The sequence below is a fragment of the Gopherus evgoodei genome, chromosome 1 (assembly GCF_007399415.2).
Source record: "Gopherus evgoodei ecotype Sinaloan lineage chromosome 1, rGopEvg1_v1.p, whole genome shotgun sequence".
Taxonomy (NCBI): domain Eukaryota; kingdom Metazoa; phylum Chordata; order Testudines; family Testudinidae; genus Gopherus; species Gopherus evgoodei.
In genome coordinates this window covers 252,303,396-252,315,919 of record NC_044322.1, presented here as the reverse complement: position 1 = coordinate 252,315,919, position 12,524 = coordinate 252,303,396, and the positions used below count along the sequence as shown (strand labels likewise).

Below are 12,524 nucleotides of genomic sequence, written 5' to 3'. Positions count from 1 at the left end.
AACCGGGCCGCGGTTTGCTCTCTCGGTCCCGGAACCCCCAGCAAGCAGGTCTCCTTCCCCGCGGTTTGCTGGCTGGCTCCGGGACCGAGAGAGCAAACCGCGGCGTTCCCGGGTTGCTCTCGCGGGCCCGGAACCCCGAGCAAGCAGGTCTCCTTCCCCGCGGTTTGCTGGCTGGCTCCGGGACCGAGAGAGCAAACCGCGGCGTTCCCGGTTTGCTCTCTCGGTCCCGGAACCCCGAGCAAGCAGGTCTCCTTCCCCGCGGTTTGCTGGCTGGCTCCGGGACCGAGAGAGCAAACCGCGGCGAAGCTGGTTTCCTTTCCCGGTTTGCTCTCTCGGTCCCGGAACCCCCCTTGAAGCCGCCCAACAGCGCTGCAGTGTGGCCACATCTAACACCACTTGCAGCGCTGGTTGCTGTAAGTGTGGCCACTCTGCAGCGCTGGCCCTATACAGCTGTACTAATACAGCTGTAACAACCAGCGCTGCAAAATTTTAGATGTAGACATGGCCTGAACCCTTTCCAATTTATCAACATCTTTCTTGAACTGTGGAGATCAGAACTGGACACAGTTTTCCAGCAGTGGTCTCACCATTGCTAAAATAGAGAGAGAAAATAACTTCACTACTCCTACTGAAGTAGTACTGTTTATGCGTCCAAAGATTAGCCCTTTTGGCCACAGCATCACCCTGTACTCATTTTCAGCTGATTATCCACCATGACCCCAAAATCTTTTTCAGAACAACTGCTTCCCAGGATAGTTTCTCCCATCTTCTAAGTATACCTTACAGTCTTTGTTCCAGATGTATACGTTTATATTTATCCATATTAAAACATATATTGTTTGCTTATACCCAGCTTACCAAGCAATCCAGAATGTTCTTTACTAATGACATATCTTCTTCATTATTTAGCACTCCCCCAATTTTTGTGTCCGCTGCAAACTTTATCAGCTACCCTATTTGCCAATCAGAGAATCACTTTTATGGATCCAGTGCTGAACTCCACTTTATATAAGGGTTCACCAGCATATATCAGACACTGAAGTTTCAGCCCTACCAAAGAATAAAATTATTTGAGGCACATGGGACCCCTGGCATTATTCTCCTATGTGACACCATATGCATGGCTGCACATGAGACTCTTACAACATTGGATGGCCTAGTCAACTCACCAAATATGGACATCTTCAGAGAACTTTGATCATCCCTGAAGAGGCAGAACTCTTCATTGAACAGCAGACATTGCATCCTTGGAGAGTTTTCTTTGACATTCCAACTCCTTCCACCATCATTATGATAGTCAACACCATTATGTATTATCTGTGCAAGCTTACTTTTCTCTTCTGTGCAAGGAGGCCATGAAATGCTAGCAGATGCGTACATTACATGCATCCAGTGGTTCTACACCTGGCATAGGAGAAAAATGTGCAGGCAGACTCTCTTAGCAGGATGAGCCAAGATCAGCGCAGTGGTACTGAATGCACCTTTCATCCTACAACTCTTCCAAAAGTGAGGCTTACACACTGAAGACACATTTGCCTCCAAGAATAGCCCAAAACATCCCCTCTGCTGTTCCAGATAGGGAGGAACACACAGTACATGTTCCTCTGGAACTGGAATGGAGGCCTTCTCTAGGCATTCCTTTAAATAATACTCATTCCTCAAAAAAATGAAAAATGGAGAGACAGGTCAAGAGTTCTTCTGATTACACTTTTATGCACAAGACAACAGAGAGAGATCATCCTGCTAGTTATCCATGGAGCCACCAGGTAATATAACAAACAAGGTTTCCTGGAACTATATCTCTTGCTTATGTATCCTGTAGACAAAGCACTGAACTTCAGTAAAATCAAAATTGAATTACATGAGCCCACCACTCCAGAGCCTGTAAACATTTTAAATCATCTTTTTTTATCCTGCTTTCAATCTCTTACATCTTCTGTCATTAAAATAATTCAGCTGTGAGCTTAGCTGGCAGTATCCTGAAATGCAGTTCTCTTAAGGAGAAAACATCATCTGAAGGCTACCCAGGGAAATTTACCAGTATAATTATACTGCTATAGTTATACTGGTATAACTCCCTGTGTGGACACTCTTATTATGGAATAAGAGTGTTCATCCATAGAGTTACACCAATATAAATGTAGAGGTATAATTATGGCAGTAAATTCCCCAGGTAGACAGGCCCTTTAAAGATCAGCCTTACCACTAAGAATTCAGATACTCAGTGGCGGATTTAGAGTTTGTGGGGCCCTTTGCACAGCTTCATTTTTTGGGAGCCCCCCTCAGGATCCAGCCGAGAAAAAGAACATTCTCTCTTCCCCTCCCACCTTCCCAGTTTTTAATTCTTTTTTTCTTCATCCTCCTCCTATCTTATAAGTGATGGGAAGTAAAAGAAAATAAAGTGAGGTACCTTGATTGGAGGAGGGGTGCAGGAGAGGATGCATGGGTTGGGCTCTGAGAGGGAGTTTGGGTGCTGAGTGCGGGCTCTAGGTTGGGTCGGGCTTTGGGAGGAAGTTTGGGTGTGGTCTTTGAGCTGGGGCGGGGGATTGAGGGCAGCAGGGGGGAGGAAGGGTAGCATTTACCTCAGACAGCACAGCTCCCAAAATGACTGGCGCACACACCCCTCTGGCAGCATCTCCTAGGCGGAAGAGGCCAGGGGGTCTCCACATGCCACTGCCTGCAGGCGTCTCACCCGCAGCTCCCATTGGCCGCAGTTCCCAACCAATAGGAGCTGCAGAGTCGGCGCTCAGCACGGGCAGTGCAGGGAGACACCACCACCCTGCCCACCCCAGAAGCCGCATGGACATGCCAGCTTCTTCCGAGTGTGGTGTGGAGGTAGGGAGGCAGAGCGAGCAGAGAGCCCCCTTAGCCCTTCTGCTGGCACATCTCTGCACATCCCTTTGGGGGAGGGGAGCAGCAGGTCTCCATGCACTGCCCATGGAGGGGGCAGTGCGCAGAGCCACCCTCCCCCTTGCTATGGGCACGCGGAGACATGCCAGCAGCCGTCCGCTTCCGGGAGCAGCGTGGGTCCACTGGCCACGGCATGCAGGCCGCGTGCCTGATCGAGTCTTGCTGCACCACTGGCCAGGACTTGGGGTCAGGTTGTCAGGTGAGATGTATCCTGCATTTTGGGGGGCCTCCTGTCATTGGGGGCCCCGTACCACTGCATGGTTTGTTTCATGGTAAATCCACTCCTGCAAGTACTTTCAAAGCAGGATTGTATATGTGTTAGAGAAATTCTGAGACAAGGATAAACAGGAAACTTCCTAACGAGAACATCTGAAACTCCTTCACTGTAGAGGTCATTTTTCCTCTTTTTCAAGTGTCAAGTGGATATTTTTAGACAATTACCCTTAAGTTAGGGAATTAAAATTATGGTAGCCCAAGGTTTGGGACTTAATATAGCAATTTCTGGACATATAGCAAAAAACACTGCTAGACCAAAGAGAAGTGACAGTGCTAAAGTCTGACATATCTCAAACTCTCACGGCTAGAAATTCTGTGCACTATGTATAACTTGAAGTCTTCACTTTCCATTTGTGGATAGCATTTGTTTCTGGGTCCTGTTAGACAATGAGATCAAATTTTAAAATGATGTCATTCTGATTACTATCTTGTATTTCTATTATTTAGATTCTGATATGATTTTTAGTTATTACTATTTTGAACTGCTAAACCTCATAAACCTAAGGCTCTTCAGATATTAGCAGCTAAATTCGTGTCAAACATTATTTTGGGTAGGGGAGGCAGAATGGAGGAGTGAAAAATAGTAGCAGTTATATATATTTTAAGATTAGTCTCTGATGAAACATCCAGACTCAAAATGCTAGCAGACAAGTACAGATGACTTTGACTTTTGACTTTTCTAAGCAACGCTAATATGATTTTGATCCCTACTTCATTGTTTGCCAGATTTTTGTTTCAATAAACCTACCATTACTTAAACCATCTGTAGAGTTGTGTTTCACGTATTACTAGAATACCATGCCAGCATGGATGCCTTTTTTTCTTTTACCTGAGGCTCCAAATGTTTGGGAAGCAACAGTACAGCTGGTTCTGCTTATAGACCTCAGTTTTTTCTGTGGTCTTAATCAGGTTTAGTGTACGCTAGAACCTCAGAGTTACGAATACCTTGGGAATGGAGGTTGTTCATAACTCTGAACAAAATGTTATGGTGGTTGTTCAAAAAGTTTACAACTGATCTAAAACTTTATTATGCAGCAGAAAAATGCTGCTTTTAACCATCTTAATTTAAATTAAACAAGCACAGAAACCTGATCAAATCTTTTTTTTAAATTTTCCCTTTATTTTTTATTAGTTTACATTTAACACAGTACTGTACTGTACAGTATTTGCTTTAATTTTTGTTTGTTTCTCTGCTGCTGCCTGGTTCCGTATTTCCAGTTCCAAATGAGGTGTGTGGTTGACTGGTCAGTTCGCAACTCTGAGATTCTATGATATATAGCTTCTGATGTTGGTGTAGTCTGGTTTAAGGTTTATTAGTTGTTTTAAAGTTCTTTTTACTCATTGATCCTATTATGAAGTTCTGGTCAGGTCTATGATAGCAAATCGATCCATCAGGAGACCAGTGTTTCAGAGACTCATAATTTATAATGCCAGAAGGGACTATTCTGACTATCTAGTCTGATCTCTTGCATAACAGGTCATAGGACTTCCCTGAATTAAGTCCTGTTTGAACTAGAGCATATTTTTAGAAAAACATCCAGTCATGATTTAAAAATTTCCAGTGAGAGAAAACCCACTGCAACTCTTGGTAAGTTGTTCCTGTGGTTAATTACCCTGTTAAAAGTGTGCACTGTCATTTTAGTCTAAATTTGTATAGCTTCAACTCCAAGCCATTGAATCTTGTTATCTCTTTGTCTGCTAGATTGAAGAGCCCTTTATTATCAAATTTTGAGAGGTGTGCCTCTATTCACACACCTTTCTTTCTGGCCTCCAGAGCACATGCTCACTAGGGTTGCCAGGTGTCCTGTTTTCAACCGGAATGCCTGGTCAAAAAGGGACCCTGGCAGCTCCAGTCAGCAGTGCCGACTGGGCCATTAAAAGTCCGGTGGTGGTGCTGCAGGGCTAAGACAGAGTAGTCTCTACCTGTCCTGGCACCGCACTGCGCCCCAGAAGCATCCAGCAGGTCTGGCTTCTAGATGAGGCAGACACTGGGCTCTGAGCACTGCCCCTACCCCGAGCACCAGCTCTACACGCTCATTGTCTGGGAACCCTGGCCAATGAGAGCTGGGGCGGGGGGCAGTGCCTGTAGGCAAGAGCAGTGCGCGGAGCCTCCTGGGGCCCAGGTGCCGGATCTACTGCTGACCACTTCTGGGTCTCAGCGCAGAGCCAGGACATGCAGGGAGCCTGTCTTAGCCTCACTGCACCACTGACCGGGAGCCACCCGAGGTAAGCCCATGCCCCAGCTCTGAGCCCCCCCAAGTTTTTCATCCCTGGCCCCACCCCAGACCCCACACATCCAGCCTGAGCCCCCTCCCCCCACTGCACCTCAGCCCAGAGCCCCCTCCCACATCCTGAATCCCCTCATCGCTGGCCCCAGTCCAGAGCCCACACCCCCAGCCCAGAGCTAGTACTCCTTCCTGCACCCCAACCCCCCGCCTCAGCCCCCTCCCTTACTCTGAATCCCTTGGCCCCACCCCCAGCCTGAAGCCCTCTCCTGCACCCCAAACTGCTCATTCCCTGCCCCAACCCAGACCCCATTCCGTACTCCGAATCCCTTGACCCCACCCCCCAGCCTGGAGCCCTTTCCTGCACCTCAAACCCCTCATCCCCAGCCCCTGAGCCTCCACTCCCAGCCAGAGTTCCCAGCCCCTCGCACAACCAACTCCCTGCCCCAGCCCGGAGCCCCCTCCCACACCCCAACCCCTCATTTCTGGCCCCACTCTGGAGCCCACACCCCCAGTTAGACCACTAGCCCCCTTCCGCACCCCAACCCCCTGCCCCAGCCCAGTGAAAGTGAGTAAGGGCGGGGGGAGGGCAAGCCACCGAGGGAGGAGGAATGTAGCAGGCGGGGCTAGGATGTTCGGTTTTGTGCAATTAGAAAGTTGGCAACCCTAGTGCTCACTGCCTTCTATGTAAGTCTTCTATCTCAAAAAGCCAGAAAGAAAGATTCTTCGTGTTATCTTGCTTAGTCCTAATTTTGCTTAGATTTACTATCTTGCTCCTCTCTTTAAATTTGCAACATCCGTGTGTCAGAGGTGTCGCCAAAACAAACTGCGCTCCCCCATTTGGAGGGTGGTCCTTTAGGAGCCTTTGTCTACACTACCACTTATGTCAGCAAAACTTATACCACTCAGGGTATGAAAAAACACACCCCTGAGTGGCATAAGTTATGCTGGTATAAGTGGTAGTGTGCACAGCGCTATGTCGGTAGGAGAGCTTCTCTTGCTGACATAGCTACTGCCGCTCTTTAGGAGTGGTTTAATTATGTCAGCAGGAGAGCTCTCTCTCGTCAGCGTAGAGCAGCTACATGAGAGATCTTACAGTGGCACAGCTGCATACATAGGTGCCAAGTTTCCCCGGCACTGGTGGGTACTCGCGCCAGCCCCGCCTCTCCCCCATTCCAACCCCTTCTCCAAAGCCCCCCCCAACTCCTCCCCCTCCCTGCCCTATTGGACCCCTTCCCCAAATCCCCATCCCCGCCTCTTCCCCAAGCATGCTGTGTTCCCCCTTCTCTCCCCCCGCCACTGCGTGAAACAGCTGTTTTGTGGCGCTGGGAGCTGAGAGGGGAAGCAGGCACAGGACACGCTTGGGGGAGGCGGAGATGGAGATGAGCTGGGGCAGGGAGCTGCCGGTGGGTGCTGAGCACCCACCAATTTTTCCCTGTGGGTGCTCCAGCCCCAGAGCACCCACAGAGTTGGTGCCTATGGCTGCATCGATACAGCTGTGCTGCTGTAAACTCTCTAGTGTAAACATAGCCCAATAGTATAGTCTTTAGCTGTCTGATGGTATAATCTAAATACAGCCTTCAAGCCTGCACCTGCTACAGAGAGGGCTTCCAATTTATGTTGCAAGGACATCAGCATAGATTCTCCCCTACTGGTAGTATTTGCTGACTCTGATAGGACTGTATTGAGACAAGTCTGTTTCAGGCAGGAGGAGCTGCTGCAGAGGTAGCCTCTAACTTAGGAGCATGAAACCAGCAGAGAGACTTTCACATATACCTCTTCAGATGACACTTGTGGAGCATATCTCCCTGTACCCTTCTCTTCAGCATCAAGGAAAACTTGCAGTAGACATTGCCCTCTTCAGTCACAGGGACTCCATCTTCTATTGAATGTGTTGACAAGCAGCAGTAAGGGAACATAATTTCTCTTTTAAAAGCAGTATAAATAACCCATGATTTTCAGAGAATATCACTGCAATTAACTTAGAAGCTTAATGACAGTTTGCATTCAAAAGGTGCTGTCTGCACAATGATGACCTCTAGAAATGCTTTTCAATTAACAAATTAATAGGTTAATTGGATCTTGAAACATTGACCAGACTCAACAGAAATTGTAACACATGCAGAGACCAAACATAGTCAATAACTAAAATTTTCAGCAATCCAATATGGTAAAGGTAATAGTCCTGTGCATAAGTTATAATTGAACTAATATATAAACCAAGTTTAAACTCTTGACATCGCCACTTTTAATTTGAGGAGACAGAAAAACTTTGGAATGCATTCGAAAATCTACTAATTTTTGAAGGCCTCATCTTAATTTTTCAAAGTGTTTGTTGAGCATATTTAAATGAGTCAAAATAAAATAGATGCCTTGTTCAATTAATCTCATACTCCAGGTCAGTTCTCCTCTCTCTTGGAAAGACACATGTAACTTTATACAGCAATTCTGTTTCAGAAAGTCTGTGTTGAATTTTGGCCGGGACACTAGAGTTGTCAACCCCTACTCTTATGCAATGTGCTGTGTGATCTTTAATCTATCAAATGAACCTCTTGCTGTATTTTCTTCAGTACTGACTCAGAGAAGAGGGCCACCTACAGGACAACAGTTTCTTCAGCACCAGGGATATCCTTACAAGCGCTGACCAGGCTCAACCCTACTTAGGTTAGAGTTCAGTCTGAATAGGAAAGTAAGGAGATCTGATTGCAAATAAACAATATAAAATAAACAGGAATTCACCTTAACACATACAAGTATGCTCAATTGATATGTGTTCTGTAGATTTTTGAAACAAGGTCATAGTCTTTGTCTCCTAGCATCCACAAGATGCTCCCAAAGTGCAGGAGAATATGAGAGAGTTCGATGCTGTTGGGAAAAGGTAAAATTCTATGTCTAATTATCACACAACTGTGACCACAGGATCCTGCACTAATTTTTTAGCTAATATGCAGCTCTCTCTAAGCTGTCAATGGTTTGCTCTGAAGACAAGCCTACATTTGTCTCAGTCGCTCAATGCAGAAAGCCGACAAAAGCTCCTCATCATCCTGAATATTGACAGGCGAAGTCATAGGACAGCAAAAGCAGGGCCTGTATCTTCCCGTTATCTTTATTTGCTTCTGGGAATACTGTGCACTGCAAAACTAAGTGCAGCTAATTTGCCACAGACCACTTTCCTCCTCAAATAGCTACATGAATAGCCAATATATTTTAAGAAGATGGAACACAATGGTCCACTCTGTTATATATTTATATATCACACCAGTATATATTAGAAACCCCTACAATAGAGGGAATCTGTTTAGAACAGTCTGAAGTACCCAAAAATGATGAAAACCTAAACTAAAACAATGCTGAGCTGAGTCTAAGAAACTAGGAAGTTCTGAACAGGAACACAGCACTTCACTCTTCTCCCACCCTACCTGGTTATCGATCCTACCTACTGAATCAATAGTCTCGATACACAGCAAAATAGGGTCTTTTATAAGCCATTGCATCATTGACTGGTGTAGAGTAAGTCTCGCAGAGTTTGATACCACCTTGGTGAATGTCATAGTTAATCCTGTCCCTAGAATCACACTCCCTATCACAGCATTCCACAGTACATATATATCCAACTCTGTACTGTGACAGTACCCAGGGTACAGTCTGGACTGCTGAATAGCTGTGTCTCCTCCAACCTGAGATCCCTTTTATACTGCTTTACTGGTGAACAGCCAGTCCTGGCCAATTAACACAATCTCCCTCCAGCATGTAACTTGTTTCCAGCTAACAACATTGAGTGCTACTAGGCAGCCACCCACGAATTACACTGCAGAAGAACACCAGCAGATTCTCTAGTCCTAGACTGTGCCCTCAGAAATGTGCATCTTTTATTTCCCAGCACACTGCTGAACAGTGCAAGCTTGTATAAAGTCCATCATTTCATCAGTGGAAAATGATATGCACCAGCCTTGTTATCCCAAATGGAGCTTCCCACACACTTTAATCCAAACACACACTGGTTTAGATAAATCAATAAAACAAGTTTATTAACTACAGAAAAATAGATTTTAAGTGATTACAAGTAATGAGGCATAAAAGTCTGATTTGGTTACAAAGAAAATAAAAAGATAATACGCAAACTAAATGACTAACTTAATAAGCTAAAAAGCTACACAGAGTCCTATGGCACTTTATAGATTAACAGAAGTATTGGAACATAATCACGCATCTGACGAAGTGGGTATTCACCCACAAAAGCTTATGCTCCAATACTTCTGTTAGTCTATAAAGTGCCACAGGACTCTTTGTCGCTTTTTACAGATCCAGACTAACACGGCTACTCCTCTGATACTTAATAAGCTAAGTGAATTTAAGAGCAAAAGGTTTTTCTCACCATAAGCTTACAGCAGTCTGTACTGGCTGAAAAGCCCCCCATCCAGGATTCTCCCATCCCATCCCCAATTTCAGTTCTTTGAGAGTCACTGATGTCATGAGCAGAGATGAAAAAGGATAGTGAAATCCAGCATTTTCCTCCCCTCTTTATAAATCAGTTTCTTGTGCTAGAAATATCCTTGCTGAGTTATGGTAACGAAACAGGCTCTTGTGGACGTGAAGTTTAAACTGTCCCTGTGATGGAATGTAAATTTCTTTCTTACCCCTTCCCCCCTGCTGGAGAATGTCTGCTTAAGCAGGTGATAGCCCTTTAGCACCTGCCTGGAGTGCCAGTGTGTCTTTGTCTCTGAAAAACTGATTTGGGCCTGCTTTTCTTAACCTTGGAGCCTGTTATACCAGTGTTATACAGTAGAGTCTTGTAACTTTACATACAGTGTTGCCACGCATATTTTACCAGTACAATACTGTTCAGCAGATTATGATTTTTCACGTCAGACCTCAAAAGTCATATTTTGTAAATATATATATATCATAACTTTATGAAAGGATGAACAAAGAGTACAGGTTGTCATAGATACCCCTTACTTTTTAAGGACACCAGTGCACTGTATTCTTTTTTTCCCCCCTCCCAGACAAGAAGCTCTTCTAGCTGCCATCAGTGAAAAAGATGCCAACATTGCTCTGCTAGAGCTTTCATCCTCTAAGAAGAAGACCCAAGATGAAGTGGCTGCACTGAAGCGAGAGAAGGACCGTCTGGTGCAACAGCTCAAGCAACAGGTGGGAAGGGACAGAATCAGGCATGTGGGCTGGTGGTACGGAATTATTATCATGGGTGATATAACTTTATAAATTAAAAATATACTGCCTTGCTGAGTACTGGGACAGAACCAGGGGTGCTTTCTGATCAGAGATTTCTCCACTTCCTCTCTAGAAGGCAGTAGTGCTCTAGTGACAATGGTTTTACACTTAACATTTAATATTGAAATAAAATGATTAATGTTCACATAGTAAAGTTCTTTTTTTGACTGTTTAACCAATATTAAAGCAGTTTAGAAACTGATTTTACAATTTCATAACATTCAACGTTACTGGCAGAGGCATAAATACTGTCACTTTCCAGCAAGATAACATTCCGCTAGCAAGAGACTCAAATGTAATATGCGTATACCCAGTTTGATCGTGGTGGAAAGTGCTTCTAAGCATGTGAGCTTCCAGAGTGTCATACTGAACATAATGGTGAGGGGTAGCTTTCAATTAAGGGCATGCATGTCTTTATATGACAACACAAGCCTGACTTGTGAATCCCTTTGCAAAACAGACAGGGACTCTAGGGGGAGGTCTTTTGGGGGGAGGAAGTAATGTCGTGTCCCGATAGTATAGTGGGCCTGAATAGATCCATTTAACTGGCTATGGTAGAATGCAAATAGTGCTTTTCTTTTGACTTTGGCGGAAAGCATTAGTTGTTAGTATAATTTCATAGCTGTTGGTAATGTGTGTACAGATTGACTTTTCTTAAGAGAACAAAATATATAGATTGTTTATATCTCCTCAAATCAGAAATTAATCCATGAATGGATAAGCCCCAGTTTACTTCCCAACAAGCAGTTCCTGAGCTCTTTAGCCATTCAGACTAAACAAGACTTTCTTTGATTTAAAACACTTCAGTGGAGAGACATGGATTCATCAAAGGAGGAAAGTACTTTGGTTCAGAGAGATTTTGTAGCAATTTTCTCCTTCAACTTTGCTCTGTGCCTCTCCCACACTATATCATGTTCCCACCCACTCACATTGCTTGTGTGTTACTGTGAAAGAGAAGGAAGGAGTCCTGCCAAAGACATTTTGGTTCTTTAATTTGTGTGCACTAAAGCTTAGATGAGGGAGCATTTCAGAAAGAAGATAAGGCATCAATTTTTTTTTTAATTTAAAGCTTCTAGTCCCTGAATTGCAGGAATGTGCCTCAATATAGAAACATTCCCTAATGAAGCAGTCAGCATTGACCAGGCTTTCCAGTAAATCGAGCTGCCTGCTTAGGATTGGTTGTCAACTTCCATGAAGGGATTTCCTCTATCATCAGAAGGAAGGGAGGCGAATTGGAAGGCAAGGGTTACCAACTAACGTAGTCCCAATTTACTTGCTCCCAAAGTAGTTTGTCTCCTTGACTGGTTCATGGTGAAACAGTGGTTGAGAGGCTGCTTCAGATGAGGGGGCCAGGGCTGATGCAAGAAAACAGAGCTGAAGGTTGTCTAACAAAGTCCAGATGTGCTGTGGTCAGTGCCAGCCAGTGTGTTCTAATTATAAGTCAGAGAGAAGCCCCTGCAGTGCGTGTCAAGCGGGCACCCACACTGGAATTAATGTAAATCAAGAGAGCTTTGGCCTCCTTTAACGCAGTTCATCCACCAGCCATCTGTCCAAGAATGGCCTGTGTTTCTGTGATTCATTTTCTTCTCAAACTAAGATTTAACAAGCAGCATACAGTAATTATCACAGCTTAAAGTCCTGGTCCACAGCTGTGAGCTGTAAATGGAAGGCATATGAGAATAGGCTGAATTTTTCTTCTCTATCGGCTCATACCGAGACCTGTGGAGGTTTCCTGGAATAAGATCTCTAGGATAAGGTCTGTCATTTACTATATGTGTACAGTGCCTAGCACCGCAGAGCTTCAAGCTGGTTGAGATCTCTAGGCGCAACCACAGTTTAAATGTTTAATAATAATAATGCTGTTGTTTGGAGGCTCCAATC

At 44.8% G+C, this 12,524-nt stretch overlaps 1 protein-coding gene across 8 annotated transcripts in view; it reads left to right on the top strand.

Moving 5' to 3' along the window:
- Positions 1 to 12,524, top strand: part of ERC1 (ELKS/RAB6-interacting/CAST family member 1) — a 593,813-nt gene that overhangs the window by 491,462 nt on the left and 89,827 nt on the right. For all 8 annotated transcript variants that reach the window (XM_030543036.1, XM_030543051.1, XM_030543046.1 and 5 more), the window contains one exon: positions 10,418 to 10,562. In XM_030543036.1, the coding sequence (XP_030398896.1) occupies positions 10,418 to 10,562 (145 nt within the window). The remainder of the gene's footprint in view (positions 1 to 10,417; positions 10,563 to 12,524) is intronic.